General features: G+C 39.4%; 1 protein-coding gene across 1 annotated transcript; it reads left to right on the top strand.

The window, feature by feature from the left end:
* The first annotated feature begins 272 nt into the window (after window positions 1–272).
* FOXN1 (forkhead box N1) lies at window positions 273–22,731 on the top strand. Its single transcript, XM_026861510.1, has 8 exons — window positions 273–392; window positions 2,149–2,652; window positions 4,817–4,927; window positions 10,887–11,014; window positions 11,868–11,964; window positions 17,863–18,070; window positions 18,658–19,185; window positions 21,367–22,731. The coding sequence occupies exons 1-8, from the start codon at window positions 273–275 to the stop codon at window positions 21,627–21,629; spliced, it is 1,959 nt and encodes a 652-aa protein (XP_026717311.1). The 3' UTR covers window positions 21,630–22,731.
* The last annotated feature ends 293 nt before the right edge of the window (window positions 22,732–23,024 follow it).

The raw sequence follows: 23,024 nt of genomic DNA, 5'->3' as shown, positions 1-23,024 counted from the left end.
ACTTATTTTTATAAAAATGTTGTGGTAAATCCATATAAACTCTGTATCACGTCTTCATTGTAATTGCACCTACAGAACGTTTCTTTAAGAGCTAATTAAAAAAAAAAATAAAAAAAATCAACTATATTAGGAATTCTCGCCCAGCTGCAAATCTCCCACTGTTAGTCATCTGCACGTAACAAGGTGGTTTGTTTTACAGTTTAAGTTTTAGAAAGTATTTATTGCAATTTGATTTTGTCATAACAGGATTTCTATTGGACGTGGATTCGGTAATGGTTTCGCTACTCCAGGATCAATCTAATATTAAATTTGCTTCTTCGGACACTCTGGAAAGGGACCAACAAGACCTCATGAAGACACAGGGGGATTCGGTATCCCCAGTCCAGCAAACTGTGAGTAAGGCAGCCCAGTTCTGTTCTCTTTCTTCAGAGGCACAAGGTCAGATACAATATTCAGCAACTACTGTATAAATCTCGGCATATTTAACTGGTAACGAAGTAAACACTGAAAGTTTTATCCCTAAAGAGCAGAAACTTGAGTTATTCCTTGGAGCTAACCCTAAACTCCATGCTACATTTCCTATTTATTGCTTTAAAATCCTATTACTTAAAAACAAAACAGGCAACCCATCTAGCTATAATGCAGCAAAAAATGCCACATTTAGAGCTAATTCTCATCCTGCTTCTAAAATAAATACATTAAAAAGAAGACAGAGAGACATCACAACATTTTCGTCTGCTCCCTAACAGTAGAGGATACCTTCAAGAACATCAGAATTCCTTAAGACTTTTTTGGAATAAAATGATCCGTCTCCCGTTGCCTGTATGTTCACCAGGTTTACCTTTTCATAACAAAAGCAAAACTGACAGTGGTGTTTTTCACCAAACAACAGCAAAAATAACCACTGGCATGCTTTCATTATGAACATTTCAGGTGGAGGACTGACAGCACTGCCATTCATATAGCTAAATACAGGGGGGCGTTTTGATTCGTATTTAATAAAAGATCTCGTAAACACACGTATTAGGACCGTAGAGGAGAGTGAGGAAGAAAGAATTAAGAAGTTACAAACTGAGCGAGTCTGAGTTCAGACAAGAAGCCGAAAGCATCATGAGGTCCGGTGTGCTTTCTGCAGGAATCCATGACAGAACAAAACATGAATAGATTTGAGACGCAGACCCACGCGCAAATGAAGGAAGCAGCTGTGCCATGTTCCTCTCCACGGAAAGCTCTGGCTTTACACTAATTTCCCTCCCCTTTGGGACTTCTTGAAGTCTGGTTCTTCCATGACGGCATATATTCCTTTACCTGTTCTCCTAAAATACCGTCAGACCAGCTTGGATTTGGAGGGGAAAGGGACCACGTGATAATCCGTTCCGGCTTTTTGCGTGACACAGAACGTTACACTTCCCCCTCCACTGAACACAATAACCTGCTCTTGACTTAAGCGTGTTTTCTCAAAAGCCATCCCAGTTGTTACTCATCCTTGATGTCAGGGAAAATATGCGTAATTTCTAAGCTGAATGTGTTCAGCTTCAGGACCCAGACACTAGATCTTGTTAAGCCTTTCTCTTCTAGATTAAAGAGCACTTTAGTAGCTGCTATTTTCTTTTTGCTAAAGTGCAAAAGGGAAGGGAGGAGATGAGACAGGAAGAAGGTTAAAATGTCTGCCTAGAGCCTACCTGTCTCACAGAATGAGTTTGGCGATGTTAATGAAAGGAAGTGATGTAACTAGCAACATATCTGGCAGCTTGTAACACCATCAGAGGATGAGATCAAGCTTATTTGACTAAACTTGTATATGACAAGACTTGCACTTATCATATTCCTGTCATTTAATCTTTCATCACTGGGTCATACATCATCTTTTTCCTGAAATTGTCAGACCAACTAGTCAATAGTTACCTAAGACATCCTGTTTTTCTGAGATAGTTTGGTTTTCTCGATGCTTTTATTAATTTACTTTTGAACAGCTTTGGATACCAAGTAACCAGAAAACCCTTTAGATCTTTTAGGGCTTCTCTGCATGAAGGCGTCTAGTAATTTTATATTCCTCATCAATAATATATCTTTGATGTACTTATTTTGTAAATAAATAATAATATTTGCTCTTACTAATTCTAAATAAATGCCAATAATTCATTGCAGGATAATCCCAGTTATAACTGCCAACCATATGAGTCAGACAGCAGGACAGAAAGGAAGAGTTCAGAGTCTTCTCACAGCCCCAGCCCTGCTTCTCCAGCTCAGGATCAAATTCATGGGAGATACCCTACAAGCCAAGGAATTCACTGTGGCAAGAACAAATTTAAAGCGTCTTTCAGCACTGAAAAATTCAGACGGTACAGTTATGAGGAAAGTACTGTAGGAAATTATGACAGGTTTCTCAAGAGCAGCAGAAACCCCTTTCACCCCTACAAGAGGCAGATCAGCGAAGATGTCTTCCAGGAAGCACATCAAGCCCTCCCACCAGAAGGTTCACCCTTCAAAAGTGCTCGAAGCATCGATGGTTTCGAGGGTCTACCAGGATCTACAGGTCCCGATGAGTCAGAGTCATTTCCTACACACATCCAGAACATCTCCACAGAACAGCCATGGTGCAACAGCCTCCAGTACAGCACCACAGGTCAAGATCACAGTTCACAAGTCATGGTCAGTATTTTTTTCTTTTTCTTTTTTTTTCCTGTTTTCAATGTCAAAAATATATTTTTGGAGTTATTCTCTTATCTCTTAATGTTACTACATAGACATTTATTCTTGTCAAGTTTCAGGCTAGAGTTCAGGACATGTTTACTTGTCAAAGTTCTCTCTTTTATAGCCTTTCCCTACTGAAAAACAGTCCTCAGAAAGGTGCACAAGGACAAAAGATTTTCCTCTAAACACAATACATGTATCCTAAATATCCAAATCCTTTCTGACAACAGGTTTTGTATCAGTACTTGTTATCAACTAGTATTTTCAAGGGACAAAAGTTCACGAAACAGTATTTTTCAAGCACGAGGACATGTGTATCAGATTTATTACGACACCTTGGCTGACCTGCATTTTTCTCGATGCAAATAGAAGAGAAACTATCAGACATCAGTACTACATATAATTAAATAGAAGGTGTTTATGGTATGTGCAGTGCAGAGGTACCTGGGCTAATTCACATACTGGATAGAGGCGACTGACTATTTCAGGCACCACAGGGATCCCTGAAAAGCAAGACAAATTACCCTCCAGTATCTCCAAAAGGTATCTCTGCTGTGATCCAAAGGGTAAAGCATATCTTCATAATCTAGTGCAGACAAAAATAATGACTCCATCTGCCAGGAGAGGGCCCTAACCACTGGTTCGACATTGCTGTGAGGCAAAGAGTTCGAGGGTTACCAAAAGAAAAAAGGGTTAAAAAAAAAAAAATCTTAATTGGATTAAGACAATTTACCAGGGAATGGAGGGATGTTGTCAGGGTACATACCTGGGGATTGAAGCCATTCAGGTTAAGGAGAAAATTGATCTAAATCTCTTATTTCCTGGATAAATAGTCATCTAGGTCAGATGAGTTTAATGCAAAACCTGTAAGCTGTTGATGGAAAAAAAAAGAAAAAAATTCCCATTTTCTTCCCAAATCCCTGGGCTGCAAGATGTAGAGGATGTAAAACTAGCGCACAGCAGAAGTCCTTTGCCAAATAAGTGGGACTACTGAGGAAAAGACTGGCTACTTGTCAGCAGTAGCCACACGGGAACACCAGTTCAGTCAGCATTACACACTGCCGGCAAGTCGCCATTTCCGAAAAACTTCATCTTACACCCACCAAAAGAGCATGGACATTTATCAACACTGAGTGTGGCATTTGCTTGGGGCCAGGATACCAAATCAAGTCTAACATGTGCCCCTACACTAGTCCGTACCGTAAAGATGGTCATTCCGGCCTTGCTTTAAACCAGAAGGATGGGCACTACTGGTTCCTTGAAATCAGAAGATGCTACAACATCCGCTCTCAGAATTCCTCTTACATGGGGGGAGGAACCTGAAGTCAGTCACCAGGCGCACGGATAAGAGCGCTGCTTAAAATACATCATTCCCTGAACTATTAATTCCCAGCTCGAGCTCTCTCTCGCTTCTCGTGCCATGTGTTTGAACTGCTCGTCTAAAGTTCTCAGTGCTCAGCTTTCTAACTAAAAGACAGCAACGTTTAACATCCCGGAGGCCGAGCCCTTCACAGACCCCAGGAGAGGCAGCTGGGCAGACCTTTGAGAAACCAAGATTTGGTGAACATCTCTGTGTTCATCGCCACAACTGCAGAAACGAGTCGCATTCTTACCGCATTTCCTACATCTTAATCCACTTCAGTTGTCAGCCTGGTCTGATTCTTTTCTGCCACCTCTTCCCTGTGCATTATAGACCTCGCCCTCTACTAATGACAAAAACTCCGGCGTCAGCCTGAGGTACCGACAGTCTGCGAGATAAAATCAAGGAGTATGAAAAGAGAGAGACGCAGAGACACATGTGCACACTCAGGAATGAAAGATGGGGTATGCTGTTTGTGTGTGTAGGGAAAGCAGATAAACAGAAGTGGACATTTTCTGAATTGCTCTTTGCATGGAATCCGGACTGGGATTTTTCCTTCTGAAAAAAATGGTAATTTTATAAATGCAGGAAAGCACGTTTCTTCTTTTACCACTAGAATATAAAGCAAGTTCTATGTAACACAGTGACAGAATCAAGTCCAAAAATACAGTATAATGAAAGACAAATCAGAACAGTAACAGAATTATTCTATTTTAAATTGAGGTGTTTTCTCTAATGACTCTTTCCTTAAATATTTTCTAGCAGGATTCGGACATGAAGCTTAGGACATCGCCACTGGAAGGGCAGCCTGGTTTGTATTGCTATCAGCCTCAAGTGCAGCAGATGTATTGCCCCTCACACCCTTTCCATCAGGTCAGTACCATATGTACACCAAAATCCCCTGTATTTCTGGCACCGTAATGGTATAGTAGCTATGGTAATAATACAAAATACAGATGAAACAATACCTGCTAAATTTGTGTTTGCAGGGCCATGTTTGTATACATACATTTTGTTTATGATGAGATCTTAAAAGAATCACATTTAAATGCATTTTAAAAGGGTCATCCAAAAAAAAAAAACCAACTTGTAAAAATGGAATCTTGGTACTGCTTATTTATATTTTCACCATCATGATCAAGAAAATTGGCTTTGAAACTAAATAAATTATTAACATAACTGTTGGCATTTCAGGATTCCAAGGAATTAACCGTGCTTTAACTTCAGAATAAAAATTAAATATATGTGACTGTATACTTAAAATTCAGATCAAACGTAGAAAACCGCTTTTAAAGCAAAATTTTAACAGCAAGATGTTGCTCCCTTTCCTTGTGCTCGATGGCGCACACATCTCTTTTGCAATCTTTTGACTGTTACATCATCCTCCGTGAAAGATTATTCAGCTGAAGCATAATTGACAAAAAATGCTGATGATGCATGAGAATGCACAATATTAAGGTTGTTCTTCCCTAATGTAACTATGTTATTAATACTAAAAATGCACAGGAGTAACTGACACCCTGTTTTTCTTGAGCGTGTTTAGATGTCATTCGAATACACGTCAGTCCGTATTTTCAAAGCAGCACACACACGGTATCTTTGCAAAATCATACATCTGTTCCTGAATTTTGCAAGTGAAAACTTGGTGTGGAGGGAGGGTGTGTATTACAGAAAGTGATTTTCGTTACTCTGAAACGTCTTTAAGTAATTTCCTTTAGATATAAATGGTGATGCTGCTCAACACATTGAAATTTTCCTCCTTTATGCTCAGTTCTCCGCAATGTAGGAAATTTTCAGTAAGAAAGACATTCAAGGAGATACAAATATGCTTGAAGCACCCTATTTAAAACAAAAAAAAACAAAACAAAAACAAAATCCCCAAACTTATTTGAGGTGAAATAAATTAAGGCAATGAGAATTTTTCAGATATGTACGCAAGAATCCATATACAAAAATAGCACAGCTACCAAAACTCCCAACCATTAGAACCGAATTAAATTAAACTTAGAGGAAACTCATATATATATATATATAATTATTTGAACATAAAAGCTCACACTTGAGTTCCGACTCCTTTGATCCCAGTGACTGATGACTGATATTGTGGAATCAACTGTTCCATCTTATTCGACATGCTTAAGAAGTATAAAAGGAATAACTAACAGAGCAGTGATTAAAACAGCGCAAAGCAAACAAAAAGCAGGTTACCATATGATATTTCACTGGGATTGTTAATTCATAAGGTGTTACTAGTCTGAGTCACTGAAATAGCCATTGTACCACTCATCAGGGTTTAGTCCCTCATGAGGAGGAAAAAAAAAAAAAAGGTTATTTTTGGCATGATTTTCCTTAAGAGAAAATTTAACTTCTGAAAATCTGATGCTGAATGACCATAAAGAAGAAGAATAGACATATGTTGGAATTTTATGATCACTGATAAAATTAAATCTTCTGTCGCAGATCACTTTTTAGGAATTTTATTTGCTAAGAGTTTTGTCAAGGAAGAATGAAAAAAGTATTCCATACCCTGTAGTGGATTTTCACATTTTTAAGCGTGTATATCTTATGCTAATAAATCCCCCACCTGTCTACTGAAACTTAAAGGAAAATGTCTCATTATTACAGTATTTAACCGCTCAGATATAGAGAGGAATCAAGCAGGGACTCCCTGTACTTGGAGAGCTTCAGGGACTTCCGCAGCCTTTCCGAACTTCTCGTGTCTGGGACAGTTAAAATGACCAACAGGACGGTGGGGCAGGGCAGCTCAGTAAGCACCAACACTTGCACGACGTAAACTTCTAAAATCAGGTTTCTGTTACTGTCATCATTCTCTTTCTGCTCCCTCAGCTGTGGCCAGCCCCTCAGGTTGTCTTGAAATCAGCTCAGGAACTCAAGGGGTGCAGAGGTTCTTCTCCAACTAGGCGTTGCACAAGGACAGAGCCGTTTTCTCAGGGCGTCCGGGTACTGCTGAAGTCCAAAGAGTTTCAGTATCAAGGGGTTTTGTACCCACTGTCCTCAGTGGGTAACCTCGGAAAGTGTACAGGTGCTCAATAGATGCGAGAAGGCACTGATAACCGAAACAAGCAGTTCTCCTACTCTGAGTAAGGAAATAATAGAATAATCTCACTCCTGGCTTTTTCTGTTACCTATCACTCCAGAATTCCACTAGACACAATTTACTGCACCTTTTTTCCACCCACCCCCCCTCCATAACGTTGCAAAAAGATAACTATCTTTTAATTTCTTACCAACACCATCACAATTAATTTGGTTTTTTCTTGTTAGCCTAAAACTCTGTAGAAGTGACAAAAGGTAGTAATAAAACTAAAATAGAATAAAAAGAAAGGTGATGTTACACTACCGTCCTAACCTAAAAATTGATTGATTTTATTATTGTTATTTTAGAAGAAAAGGGTCCCAGATGAAGAATTAACTTGCTACAAAAGCTCTGCTGGAAATATAAACTAGTTCCCCACTGAGCCTGCAGTACAGCCATTGTGGATGTACCACAGCACCATACACCTCACACACTATAAATGTCAGGTTTGTGTGTTGCTTTAGCAGAAACTCCAGTTGCCTTGTTTATCCGTTTGAATATTTTAAAATTTCTTTATTAATTCTGAAGCAGGGACCCTTCCCCTGTCACTGCTGATCTGATACCAGTACTATTAGTACACATTGGCATTAACCACATTCAAAAAAGCTACAAAATGAAAGCTGAAATACACCTCCTGGGAGTTGGCTAGGCAAGATGCAACAGGCACCAAGAGGAAAGTCTTCCATCCACCTGCAGACTGGCACCGTGACAGATCTCTTGCATGCAGCAGGTTTCTGTTAGACTTTCAATATTTGTGCTTCTTAATGTTACTGTAGTAAAAGCATGGCAACATGTTCTACTACTCAGAGGGAAAAAAAAAAAAAAAAAAAAAACACAAGAAGTCATAACAAGTAGAATTGCTGTCCGTGTGCCATCATCAGATACTGGTAAATGAAAGAGCATGTGATACAAGGCTGAGACGAAGTGGAATAACATCTTTTGCATGAAGCAGCTCCAGTATTAATGCTTTACATTTCAAATTTGAATGGAGCAGTGCAATTTAAATCACTAGGAAGTTACGCTCAAGAGAACGGGCCCTTTAGCCTGAAGTGAAGGATGTTCAAACTACACCTCGCTTTTCATTAGAGGGATGAGAGACATCAACTCCTTCGTTCATTTTGCCCAAATGATAAAGTGGCCTCACCTTCCCCTTTGCTGGACACAACACAAATGATGACTCAGAAGAAATATTACTTCTTATTGACCTGAAAGACGTAGCAGACACTTACTGAAGTGACTTACCCACCCACCATAAAACAGAGACACCTTTCATGCCAGTTGTGCGACTGTAAAACCAGCTCAAGCCTGTCATACCAGACCATTCCCCAGCCTCTGTTCCCTCAAAAAGGAGTAATGAAACCAATAAAACAGAAATAATCCTTAAAACGCCCAGTTCTTGCCTTTGGTAATGACATCACGACCAGTCCCATCTTAGTATCCCCAGATAAAAGAGCCGCTAAAACCAATAAAATCAAAATTATTGTATAGATTGCCCAGTTTTCTACTCTGATGAAAAATCTACACACAGTGCAACAAAGCAGGCAGCACAGAACCGCACACAGAAACTCCTTCACGCGGCTCTGGAGATGGCAGTTTTGCCCAGGGTTTAGTTTAACAAGGCAGGACACGATTAATTATGGACATCTCATTTCTTTCACTCTGCTTACTGTAGCAAACAAATGAGTGTATTCGGTAGGTTTTTCCACATTCCATTTCAGGCGGTTCGGGGTTAGACAGATAAAAGCAAACCAGCAAAAATTCAAGCAACAACAATGAAATTACTGAGAAACTGGAATAAATTATTCAGAATCCGGAATGAATAAATAAATTATGAACATTTCGCAAGCACATGATAACCTCTTACGGGCGTTTCGAGGGGATAAAGACCAAGAGCAACACAATTGGTCCAAAAATAGGAATGACAGTAAGAAACCAAGGAGATGTATAAACTAACACCAAGGAAGTTTTACCCGACAAGTCTCGAAAGCTGCATGATAATCTTTCGGAGGAACCGTCAAAACCTCGTGACACAGGACTTCTAGAACTAAGCAGTAAAACACTAGAAGAGGGCTAAGCAACCTTTGAGTACTAGGGAAGGCACGCAGGTAGACTTTTTTTTTTTTTTTTTTAATAGCTTATGACATGACTCCTAATTTTGTCCGTGCCCCAGCCCTGGCATCTGGACAGATTCATCTGTGTGAGGCAGAAATTCCTCTGACACTGAGCCCTGAGTTCAGCGGGAGCCTGTGCCTCGCAGAGAGCCAACTGACGGTATCTCACCTTAGCCGGGCACTGATTCTTTGTTCTTCAAAGCTGCTAGCCGGCAGGTTTTAACTGCAATTTGGAAAAGAAAAACACGCGACCGACTGCCGCGTTAAAAAATTGAGAGCAAACCCACGGAAACCCTGATGCGGTTGAGGATATTTATATGTGTTATCTCCCCTCTTTCACCTGTTTCTCTGGCATTGGCATGTTTCTGTCACGGTGATCGCGTGGATCAGCCGTTTCTTGAGTGTGTCTGGAGAGCTGGACAGGCTTAGCGATCTCCTGAAGTGATGGCTTAGCATTGCAGTCTCATTGCTTGTCCCTAGGGTGAGGGTAGCCTACATGCTGCATGATTCTCTGTGTTCTGGTCATTTCCGTGACAGAAAATAGGGGGGAAAGAAGCTGCTTGAGGTCGTGGGTCACAGCACTGAGACACCTGGCCTCTTGGAGAAGCCTGTTTCTTGTCACTGACTGTGAGGGAAGTGAGAGAGAAGCCTCACAGCTTCAGCGAAAGTCAGGCAGTATGAAACCCACCTACGAGCAGTGTCTCATATGCCACTCTCCTGACCCTGCAGTGACATTACTGACTTACTCTGCAAAGATACATCCACTTTATATATATTCTGATATATATGAGCCATCCACTAAAGCTTTTGTTGTTATTGTTTGGGGTTTTTTGCTGCCTTGCCTGATGACAGCAAATTGAATGGATGCTTTGGGATGTTATTCTCTTGGGATCGGGTTTTATACACTGAATTTTTGCCTTGTTGTATCCCTCTTCACCTAAAAACCGAAAAAAAACAAACACAAAACAACCAGCACACAAAACCAAACAGTCAAAACTTCCATGTTTCTTCCTGTATTTTTAGTGACTTCAGTTAATAGGCTTATTTTTCTATGGTGCACATTGTTTGAGGTACTTTATTCTGTTTTTTTTTATTATTATCTATACAAATAAAATACCATTAGTTTACTTGTCTGAACAGTGCAACGTTCAGGGGAGGCTGAGCATGCTCAGGTACTTCAGCTGCCACAGATGCGGCTGAAGGGAGATATGCTTTAGGTCTACACAACTACGAATTATCTGAAGATGTTTAATAGGGTACAGTTACGCCCATTTTGCACAAGAACTCAGCACAGCAGCACAGCAGGCAATAATAAAAGAAAGTACTTTTTTTACATACATCAATTCGGAACACACTGCAACAGGATCTGGCCACAGCCAACATATCAGCGAGTTCCTCCTCACACATGCCCTGTTTCTTCTACTTCTTAAGCATTATCTAGTAATAGTAACCATTTCCAATACCGTGCTAGAAAGACTTCAGCTCTGACTTGGCGTAACAGCTGTTAAATGTAGGCAGAGGACAATATCCTCGGAACTCAATAGTTTAATGCTGTTATTAAGAAATAAATATTTTTGAGAGCTTGTTGCTAAGCCAAGTAACATCTCTTCTATTGTATCATCAGTATCCCTCAGGAGGCAGCTACCCTGTGACTTACATTACTTCTTCACACTACCCTTACCAAAGAATCGCTCCTCAAAGCAGTCAAGAATCCCAGCAGCCTCTATTTCCCAAGCCCATCTACTCCTACAGGTAATAAATTTATTTTTTTTTTCAAGTCCTAACGTTACAGGAAATTCACTGTTTACCCATGGCCTATTTCCAGCATCATCTGCAATAACATGCTTACTCTTATTTGTCTTGTTCCCAGTGTGCTCTGTCCTGTTTGTGCGAATCACAAGATGTTCCAGACTCTGGGGCCAAGGCAGAGGGAAATGAAATGTTGTAAAGTGTGTGAACAGTCTTGATCACCCCCACAAAAACCAGACGTTTCCCTAAACCAAAAATCTTAGGTGTTGCAAATTTCATCAGCACAAGACTAACCACACTTAGTTGTCTTTTCCAGGACATGGATTAAAACTCTTTTTTTTTTTTCTTTTTTTTTTTTTTTTCCCCTCCAGTTACTAGGGCAAGGAAAAGCCTAGAAAACATATCAGATATGTCAATCGCCACACAGGTTTAGCCCCCAAATAACAGTCTAACAAAGTAGATCAGGCAATTAAAATTTAATTACACCTTCTGTCACTGTCACTTTGATATTCTCTTTGTGGCCTTTATCACTTGAAGCATTCAGACACAACCTTACATAAATACACACTACCAGGATTTGAAGGCTGTGGTCTTGATTCCACTTCCTATTACTTTATTTTAAATACAGGCTGGACCTTCTACAGGTGCTTTGAGAATTACCTCTAGACATTAAGCAGTATAAGGAGATTGCTTACAAACAACCGAGTGGCAGCTTTAAGCATCATTGGTATTCGTGCTATGACAGTGAAAGCCAGAGTAATTACACACACTGTGAAAAACAACGTGGGTTGTTTTTTTTTTCTGCTTCTGAGGATTCAAGCAGAAGAGGCTAATACTTTTCTTTCTCTCCCTAAAGCATCCTGATCTTCATGGCACTCAAAAACAGCAAGACAGGGAGTTTGCCCGTCAGCGAGATTTACAATTTCATGACGGAACACTTTCCTTACTTTAAGGTGAGTTCCAGAGGGAGGGGGGGACAACTCTCTCTAAGCTTACCTGGCAGCAGGTGGAATAAAGGAAGCGATTCCATCTGTGAAAAGGAATAATTTCCTTGTAGGTTAATATCAAATCAATTCATACTTTATACCTTCATGATCACAAACTACCCAGAGTTTTAGGCAGAAACGTGAACGTGATGTAATATTTAACACAAAAAGATAATGAGAACTGTTTCAACTTGGAGTTTGCGCAGGTTAACAGGGGCCGTTCCTCACCAACAGCTCATAAAAGGGATAAATATTTTTTAAAAACACATCCATTCCTTCCTCTCTGATCTCAAATACAGGCAGAACTGGTCTTGTGGCTTCCTCTGCCATCAGCAGCAGCTCCAGACTCCTGTGGAAGCAGAGGTTCAGGGTTGCCTTGCTCTGCTCTGGAGCTGGGATATCCGTCTTGGGCAACTTCATCACTTGCGTGCGCTGTACAAAGAAAAGTGTAATGTGTGATAAATGGTGCTAAGCTCATAATTACACAGTAATGTCGGTGAAGGTAAGGGTGTATGGTTTGCAGCAGATACTATTGAAATTTAAATCCGTGCTATAAGAGAATGGTTTCTTGCGCTTGAAACGCAAGTGGAAAGAGATGAGTCAGCGCACGATCCAAAGGCAGGGTTACAGGTCAGATTTGGAAAAGAGCTAGAACAGAATCGTCGACTTCTGCTCAACACAGAGCTTTATTATTGCTGATTCTTCAAATCACCTCGCCAAAAGGCCAGATCAGGTGACCTGCAGCTGGTAGCAAGGCCCCAAAATTAAAATAAAGCCACACGAGCCCATCCTGTTTCCTAACAGCAAATAAACATGCAGCAATTAACCCAAATTTAAAGCAGCTATAGAAGGGCAATTCAAACATCTGTATTAAGAACGCTAAGAATAACCGAAAATAAACGTTCTGATACAATTTTGCAGTGGTTTCAGACAGGATAAATAATGCCTGAAAAAATAAAAATAAAAAAATTTAACGTCAAAAACAACACACTATCATGAAGGAAGAACTGTTGGGAACCTTTACACTTTTGTATTCCCAGATTTTCTCCCAAAGGAATCACTAGCTACTCTATTATTTGTTGCGAGCAAGAGAAGGGAGAAAATAAAGAAAGAAATCTACCGTCGTAATTCAAGGAATATCCCATCACAACATGACCGGCCATAATCTGAAGCACTCTGACTTTAAGTCACAGGCACACAACGTATTTTTAGGTTAAAACACACATAAAATGAAGTAAAGACACTAATCTAAACAGGGAGAGGAAGAAGGGAAGGATGGCATGTGACAAGAACATAGTAGCTGTACATTTTTTTTTTCATTTTCAAAAGAAGAATAAATTTCAAGATTTGTATTTTGTCCCTAACAAAATATTAACTCTTTTTTTTTTCCATGCATTTACCACGAGGTGCAAGAAATATTAATAATCCAAAGGAAAATAGTTTGAGGATTGTGAGGAAAAAAAAAGCTCCTGGGCCACAGAATAATGGATTTTTATCTGATTATTATTTTCTAGAAAAACAGCATGAGTTTCAAGCGGGGTGATGGGAATGATAAGTTTTACAGGCACGTCCACGTTTATTCATCAGACCGAACCGAAATGAATTCTACTCTGTCTTACAAGGCAATCAAATATAAAATTAATCATCAGCTTGGAAACCAAGTGCTGCTGCTGCCAACATGCACGGGATTCCTCAGACGCAAGAGGAAGGTGTCACCTTCCTGGTCTTGAAGTTTTTCTGACACAGCAGAAATATTAGGGAGATGTACACCTTTTTCTCAGATATATAGTGTGTAACTATCGTGCCTGGTGTATATTGTGATATTTTGTGTGTAGCCAGGTGTGTGCTACAGATGTGTACGGTGGGTATATCTCTACCACAGCTTTAAATAACTGGTTTTATACCCAGTCTAAACTTTTCCCTCCTTACTTACCAAAACTTGCCAGTTCCTCAGGGAGCGGGTTTTAGTGGTGGGTTTTTTTGGCTGTTTGCAGATCCTCATGTCTTTTTCTTAATTCATTGAAAAATCGGCGAAAATGAGGTTACTGCTGTCACACAGGAAAAGAATGGCACAGGGCCTGCTACTGGAACACTCACTGGTTTGTGATGGCTTTATTTTTGCATTTTACTCACAAATACAGTCAAATAATTGAATAGTTCCATCCCAAACATCCTTAAAATAAGCAGGGGAGAAGAAGCAAGGAAATATTATGCTTATGGGCACTAAGCCCCGTCTACCTCTGGTCTTTACAGCAGCCCACAGAATTATCAATGGCAAAAGCCAATATCCTCTGTCCTCCCTTTTTGAAGTCTTCAGCAAGATAAAGTAATGTAAAAAGCAGCAAAGAACATTTTGTTGTTCCTACCAGAAGTCACTAAATAGCAGGATACAACAGGGGGAGGGGAAGCAATTTAATTTGGAGAGAAACGGAGTACAAGTGTACACAGAATCTTGCTGGGAGACATGAGATGATACAAGCCTAGTCAAATTAACCTGTATTCGCTGCCACAGCAAATTTAGTTTCTATGATGCAACGATCTCATTTCTAGTTGAAACAGAGCAATCCAACTCCTACGTCCTAAAAAAAAAAAAAAAAAAAAAAAAAAAAAACACAGCTAAAGTTGAATTACTCTTTGATGTACCTCTCCCTTCTCTTGAGACCTAGATTTAAAGAGAAAGGGTTTTGCAAGATCACTGAACTCTTTAAACTTCAAGAGGCGGTCAGGATCAATGGGTCTGTACAATAATATTTTTTTGCTTGTCATCCTTTTTTTTTTTTTTTTCCTTTGTAGCGATTAGTGAGCCTAACAGAAAGCTTTAATCTTGTTAATTGGAGTTATTGCCAGTGGTCCAAGAGGTTAGAAAGGTCTGTGGTGTGATGGAACTTAGGGCAGCAAGCGTTCTCTTGCAGCGTCCAGCATCACAGAGCTGCATCCACTCTACACCGAATGCAAAAGCGAGCCACAGCAAGGCCATCCCGACTACACCAGAGCAACTTCAGTAGCCAGAGCACAGTTCATTAAGAGTCAAATGTTAACTTAAAAAAATCCAGTGACATGAACACGCTGCCGGAGCGTTCCTGCAGGGCCTTGCTAGGTAAATGACTATTTTTTTGCTGCCTAACAATACCGAGTTGAATGCAAGAACCTGTTCAGCTCCTGGCAGCAGGCTCCAGAATAAATCCCCGTGCTTTTTTGCTCTTACTAAAACTATCTCATAGTTTACACCCCCACACATTCTGAAAACCTCTGAGCAACACATGCCACTCCCATCTTCTCCGGTGCTTAAGCAGAAACACTAATTATCCTGTCTAGATACAGACAGAGGTATAGGCAGGCTCATGCGCAGGGCAAAAAACCATGAACACTCTTTCAGGTCAGCTTATTCAGTAGTTAAGCACACATCTTACCTAGCAGGAACAGTTTTATTTACTTTTGGAACTGCCAGAAAGCAACTTGACTTCAAGGGAGAAAAACTGATTCATCATCTTTAGGATTACCCTATGGCAGAAAGGGATTAAAAGGGCTTTTTGTCGTTTTGGGTTGGTTGGTTTTGGTTTTTTGTTTTTTGTTTTTTTTAAATAGAAATCCATGTTGTCTCAGCTATGGGACTGGCTAAGAGAACAGTGAAATGCTGACATCAGGTGGGCCGAAAGGGTAGAAACTGTGCTGCCATGAAGGGAAAATAGTTTCTTTTTTAGTAAATAACATCTATTTAACTTCTACAATTAAATAGGTTTTTCTTTTTTAAATGAAGAAAGCAAGGATTAACTTTGACCCTCAAATCCTTCAGTGAGACTTTTAACACCTTAACCCACAAGATAGTCCTTCACAAGCTAGGAATGAACAGATTCCACATTCCTGATAAAAGTAGAATTTCTGGCAAAGTATGTTCAGAAATTCACGGCGTACCATGCGAAAGCAAAAATGGACCCAAGTCCATTTATAAAAGACGGTCTTAGAGGAAATCTGTTACACTAGGCAACAATTAAAGAAACTATCAAACAGTTGGCTTTCTATGGAAGAAGGGTCCCTATTAATAAAGCATAAGTGTGGAAAGGAAACAATGCACATAAAATGGAAATTTTAAATTTTTAACCTCTTTAAACAGCCTATGGAAAATCCTATTTATTTCTTGTGCTTTCTGTTCAGTAATTCTCTGTGGCTGATATAAACAATGATGACAACAAATATTTTGCATCCACAAATATGAATCGATAGTGGCACATAGACAACTTCACCCACCTGTCAGAGAGTTGTTTAATTTCTTTTCATTCTTACGACACACAGATGAGGATTTTTTTTGGAAACAAGAACAGAAAAAACATCCAAAATTGATTAAAAAAAAAGGCCTCACACTAGTACTGAAGATCATTCTTTGTAATCTCACGAGCTCTAAAGTCTCTCGTGAGATTTCTCATCTCTGCAAATGCAGACCTTTTAGAAAGAATAACATTTGACTGACACAGTAAAACTAAAATTTAATTTTTTTTTAACTGGTCTTAGAATGACAGGGGAAGTCTAGCTGGACTAGCAGCCAATGAAGTTGAGTTTCTCAGGTTCATTCTTACCGTATGTAGCAAGTCATTCTTCCCACTCCCTTTTTTTCTTTTAAGATCATAGTGCAGTGGCAATGAGCTCAGACAGTTCTACTCAGATATGCAACAAATAGCATCGTACAGAACCTACCAAAAGAAACACATCAGGAATTTACTATAGGAATTTTCCGCATGAGCACACATACTAAATTTACAAAGTCTTCACGTGATGGGCAGCATCTTCTGGATGCATGACCAAATAAGCAGAAATGAATGAAAACAAGTAAACAAACAGCAGGAAAAAAAAATTTGTATGTGATAAAAAGATACAGTGCCATTTCTTCAAGTATTTGCAAGCAAACAGGCATTTCCCAGCAGAATCTGAGCATAATCATTTGAGGGTATTACCCTGTTCATCCCTTACAGCAATGTTCATTTTCAAAGTTATTTTACGAGCAATCAGGAAAAAAAAGAAAGAAAGAAAAAAATATTATCAAAATTAAATGGCAGAAAGAGGGTTTGCTCTAGGTTTTCTTTTCATTCTATTGTTTAAGTTGAATGCAAAACTGTCCTCGGGGAAAGGAGGGAATTTTGCTTCCCTCACCGATCAGAAATAACCTAAATCAAAATAGAGGAATCATTTTAATGAAGCTTACATGCATTGTTCACTTTAAAGAACCTTCCAGCTTCCACTACCGAGTTTAAAATAAATGCAAAGCGAAAAAGATGCAGTGATCAGATGTAGAAACCTGTATCTCGTCTGTAGGGCTTGTGATTAAACCATTTGGTTATGTAATTGGCCAGCATACAAAGTTACACCTACAGTAGCATGCTAAAACTCTTTTGAAGTCTGCCTGGACACTTAATTCGAGTCCAAGCAGCACACAGTCCTTCAATTAAGTGTTTGAAATGTTCCTAGGTGTTCCAGAGTAGATTAAGATAGATTTCCTGTTAGTTCAGAGTTCTAGAATGTCATTATTTACACACGGGATTCTTGTGATTTGCAAATTCAGCCTTAAAAAAATTCGGCAGCCCCTCTGAAAAGGCTTAAAAGATCAGTTACTGTTTTATCTGATCCCTCTCTTCCCACACAACACGACGGTAACATTTTTGTGGCTTCCTTCTAACGTCCAAGTTTCATGCTGTAGGAAGTATAACCTAAAGAGAATTTCTTATAATTTCACCAGTCAAAGCAGAGAAATATATTTGGCGTTTTGGTTTTTGTTTTTTGGGGGTTTGTTTTTGTTTTTTTTTTTGTTTTGTTTTGTTTTGTTTGGTTTTTTTTCCTCCTTGAAGTTCCATTCTTAGATTGGATTTATTTTTCCAGACAGCTCCAGACGGCTGGAAGAATTCTGTACGCCACAACCTATCCTTGAACAAATGCTTTGAGAAAGTTGAAAACAAGTCAGGCAATTCTTCTCGGAAAGGCTGTTTGTGGGCTCTGAATCCAGCCAAAATTGATAAGATGCAGGAGGAGCTTCAGAAATGGAAGAGGAAAGATCCAGTTGCTGTAAGGAAGAGTATGGCAAAGCCAGGTCAGTAATATGTCAGCGCACTAGCTCTCAAATGGTGGTCCCCTGATCTTTTTTTTTTTTTTTGCAATAGGCGCCAAGCTGTATAAAGAGAATTTATACATGATTAGGAAAGCGTTTAAGAATTCTTCCTGGTCATAAAGTGATTGGCAAAACAAAAACTAAAATAAAATATTAAAAAGCAGAATTAGATAAGAGCTGGTTTTGCAGGAGCGCTTCCAAGTAGGCACAAAGAAGCTTCACTGAGAAAACATCCTCTCTCGACGTCTCACTGAACTTTAAGATGAAAACAACTCTGAAATAAGTACTATAGAATAAAATTTTAAATTGTCTGATGAGTATGCAGCCTTTAAACGTAAAAATGCAATCTGTTACACACTCACTTGGGAATGATAATTCAGAAAAACATTTCAGGCTTTTGCAGTTCTTACCATCCATATATATATACGATATATTGTTTGCCATTCCCCTCTCCCATTTCCTGAGGAACGCTACAATTCTAGCTGCGAGCGATGAAGACTAGTGTTAGGCTGTGTTAGGACTAAGTCAGTCACGGGCTTTTTTTTTTTTTTCCCCTTGTTTTTTTTTAGAAGAACTTGACACCCTGATAGGCGACAAAAGTGAGAAGCTGCGGTCCTCGGTCCTGTCCTGCAGCCCCACGGGTGCTGCAGGCGCATCCCTGTGCAGACAGATGGCACTCCAACCCAACTCCTTGGGCGAGCCCCCTCTTCCCTCGGGTTTGCCACAGCCCCTGCACAGCATCCACGCCTCGGGAGCTCTCCAGGTCAAGAACCCACTCCCAAATTTACTCGGCGGGCAGCAAACCGCCTGCTATTCATCACCACAGGCTTTTCCTCAAATCGCAAGTACGTTAATGCAACAGACGCCTGACCCTCAGAGCCTGTTTCCTTCTGGGGAGGCTCAAAGCGAGCTCAGAGCCCAGCCCAGCATCACCCAGGACTCCCCAGTGCCGGCTCAGACCCCCCCGACGTGCGGTGCGAAGCTGCTGAGCGAGCACTCGGCAGCCAGGACGGTGCAGGACACGCTCATGCAGGAGGGAGATCTCAGCAACGACATCGATGCTCTTAACCCATCCCTGACTGATTTTGATCTCCAAGGTGAGTATCTAAAGGCATTTTTTTATCTGGCAGAGTCGAGCTTATCACATCACGCTGCATGAGATGTATTTGTGTCCTTCTTTTCTAGCTGCTTGTCCTTGCCACTGCTGCAAAGAGCAGCTTACTTGGGTACATTATTTTGCACAACATGGAATTTGTATCTATAAAAACTTTCCCAAGAAAGCTGCAGATTTACATCCAGACCTATTTAAAAAAAAAACCAAAACAAAACAAAAAAAAAACCAAACCTGCTTACTCCTGACTACAACCGCCAATATTAAATACTTTAAGACAGTATTTATAATGTATTGTTTAAACTCAGACATATTTTCCACCGAAAACTACTCAGGCACAACTTCTAGTTGCACACCAAGAGAACTGTCATGTGAGGAGCACAAAGAAAAATAATTTTGATTGAATTAACATGCTGACATTTTTCTTTATCTATATTCAAACCCTTTGGACATCTCTGCTCAAAAGGCTGCTGTTTACTCCTTCATAAGGCAGTCATATGGTCTGTGCCCTAAACAATATTTTCTCAGGTGTGTTCTTAAATACTTAGGTATGTAATGCTGACAGAAAAAAATAAATAATTGAATCATCTTGAAGGGATGGGATTTTGAACACTAGGAACATAGCTTTGCATGCAAAAATAATAATAATTTAAAAAAAAAAAAAACAACCAACACATCAAGTTTATGTGTGTATCTATATATACATCTGTATATGTATACATATAAAATAAAACCTGTGAGTTCCAAGTGATAAAGCTCTTGCTGCACCAAATAACACGCAAGAATTGCCCTCCTGCACAGACAAAAAGTGGCAGACTAAAAGACAGGGCAAGAAACCACAGTCTGCATAATCTACAACTCATCAGATGTAATCACCTTGCCACTGTAGTGTCACAAGTATTCCACAATCCTGCCATGCCGAGATTACTAAAATTAACAACAGAGTTTTCCGAATCCTTAGCTTCTTCCTCTTTCAAGCAGCTGGATCTCACATTCCACTCACTTCTCTTAACCTCTTTCCATTTTACTCAGTTAATCTGGAGCGTGCTCCTTTGTACTGTGGATACCCCGTGTGCTTCACGGGACAGTTCTAACTTCCCTCTGTCCTTGCCCTCTACCTTAAATTATTGAGCCTTATCGAAGATTTTTACTTTCTTTCTTTCTAAAATTATCAAATCTCAAATTAGAGGTCTTAGAATTTAAGACAAGGCCTGCACACTTGGAGCAGAATCATTATACACACAGATACATTTAAGACAATTCTTTTTTTTTTAAATCAAAAGGGCTAAGCATTATCCCATTTGATGGTCTGCAGATGGTGGGTATAGCTTTGGAGCAAGTCTCCCTGCTACTGCTCCCCCCCAAAGCAATCTTCAGTGACAAATATGAAAAGCACAGCCCTCCCGCAGTAACTTATTTAATGCCTTCGCTGATATGTGCATTCAATGGAAAGATGAGAAACTTTTTGGTACACACTAGAAAAAAGTAACATTTCAGATCTTTTGCTTTGTCAAGTCAATCACATACCCAGTAATTTAGTTTGCAATTCAGAGAACACTACACCATAGCAATACACTAAGATTATTTTCAGATTTGTGCCGTAAAATGCCATTGGCTCTTCCATGTCTTACAAAGATAACAAAGGCCATTTCCCCTTTCAAAATTAGGGTTTTATTCAAATAGAAGTAGAATAGAATAGAAGTAGAATAGAATAGAAGTAGAATAGAATAGAAGTAGAATAGAAGTAGAGTAGAGTAGAGTAGAATAGAATAGAATAGAATAGAATAGAATAGAATAGAATAGAATAGAATAGAATAGAATAGAATAGAATAGAATAGAATAGAATAGAATAGAATAGAATAGAACAGAACATAATCTCCACAAGGATACATTTGCACAGAATCTCGCCAATTATAGTGAAGTACTTTTCTTAAGTCAGTGCTGCTTTCCCCCAGAGTTAAATTTACTAAGCAGACAAATAATAACGATCTAAACAATCTTTCATAGTAACTTTCTAAACAATCTTTTTCCTTTCTTAATCACAAGGGATTAAGAGTACCCACACACACAGCACACGCAACTCTATAATTACGACTTTCCCCATAAAACGATGTTTCAAGAGGCATATATAAAGAAAGCTGAATCAATGCATTTTGCTTTGTCCTAGGAAATCTCTGGGAGGAGCTGAAAGACGACAGCCTAGCTGTGGATCCCCTAGTTCTCATTTCATCATCCCCATCGTCTTCGCAGTGTTTCCCCTCGCACTGTCAGATGGAGAACAGCAGCAGCATCAACATCCAAAACGGAATTCAGCACAGCAACCTGCCCGACCTACAGCTCACTACTCTTTACTCTGCCTTTATGGAATTGGATACAGTGTCTCCTGCCTACCTAAGTAATCCTGGATCCAAACCCATAGCGCTAATGTGAACCACGCACCAGCCTAATTATTATTTTGTCTAAATACAGTCCTAACCATCACACACACGTACCGATCTATGTCAGCTGAAACTGTGTCCATTGGAATAAGAATAATCTTCTTCCAGAACTCACCTGCAGGATATGTAGCTTTACTATCGATAATTTTCTACAGACAGATACTAAAAAAAAAAAAAGTATTTAAAGATAATATTGTTAACAGCTGAACTGGTCAACACCATTTTATCAAGCCACTCATCTTCTGCATCTTCCAGAAACAAATGACTACAGCAGGAAAACAAATTATTGACTTTTTTTTTTTTTTTTAAATGAAAGCTGCTTGCAAATGAACACAGAAGTCAAAGCACACAATAATCTAATTTATTGCTTGGAGCCAATGATGGCAACAACATCTGCCACAGACCACTCAAAAAAAAAAATCTGCATATGAAAACATTTATAGTCCACTTGAAAGAAGTTCTGGGTTTTGGTAAACAAGAACATAAACTGAAAATTCTGCAAGTATTAGAAGATAGAGGACTAGCTGCTGACAGACTAAACCAAAGCAACAAATATACTTTAGTGAAAAAAAAAAAAATCAAAGTTTTACTGTGTTTAAAAAGAAGTTTAAAACTCTGCTTTTTTAATAAAAAAGAACAAAACAATTTAGTAGAATTTTTACTTGGCGGGAAATTATTCACATTCATTCCTCTATTTTTAGCCACATAAGCTCCACAGCGAGATGAATTATTCAACCATTAAATCAAGATTTTGAAAAATGCCAAATGAAAAAGAGAACATTCATTGTTACAGTTAGCCAAATCCAGAGAGTATCTCTATTTTAACATCCATCTGATAGATCCACCAGGATTTATTAGGATGCTTAACTAGCCCTTGCATTAGAACAGGGTAGGGTCCCTAACCTGAACTAAGGCATTTCAGTAGCCAGGTTCTCAGGAACACACTTCTCTCATTTGCCATAAAGGTGCTGCCTGTGACACGACAGAACAGTGGTTTATTCCAAGTGAAGCAATCTGAAGACAAAACTATTTGGAGCAGGAACCTTTCACAATACTAAAGAATATAGTCTACAAACCAGGGGGAAAAAAAAAAAAATCAAAGTACTCTTTCTTTGTTGACATCTCTATTCATATATTATGGAAACTCAGGAGAAACTAAGCAGATTAAAATTTGAGTCAGACTGAGCCACTTACACTACAAAAAGGCAGCAAGGAACTACAAAGAAAAGTACAAACGAGGTAGAACAGTGAGATAGTATTTTTAAAATAAATGCACGCAGGTTTAATTAGCTCCTTTCTCACAGCAAGGTGGGAGCGCTGCCAGTTAAGACTGGAAGCCAAACCCAAGTTCCAGCCTACACCCTCAGCCATGCTTACTAGCTCAGAC

This window comes from Athene cunicularia, assembly GCF_003259725.1.
Source record: "Athene cunicularia isolate RWA chromosome 19 unlocalized genomic scaffold, athCun1 chr19_part1, whole genome shotgun sequence".
In the NCBI taxonomy this organism is placed as follows: Eukaryota; Metazoa; Chordata; class Aves; order Strigiformes; family Strigidae; genus Athene; species Athene cunicularia.
This window is presented reverse-complemented; position numbering and strand designations above follow the sequence as displayed.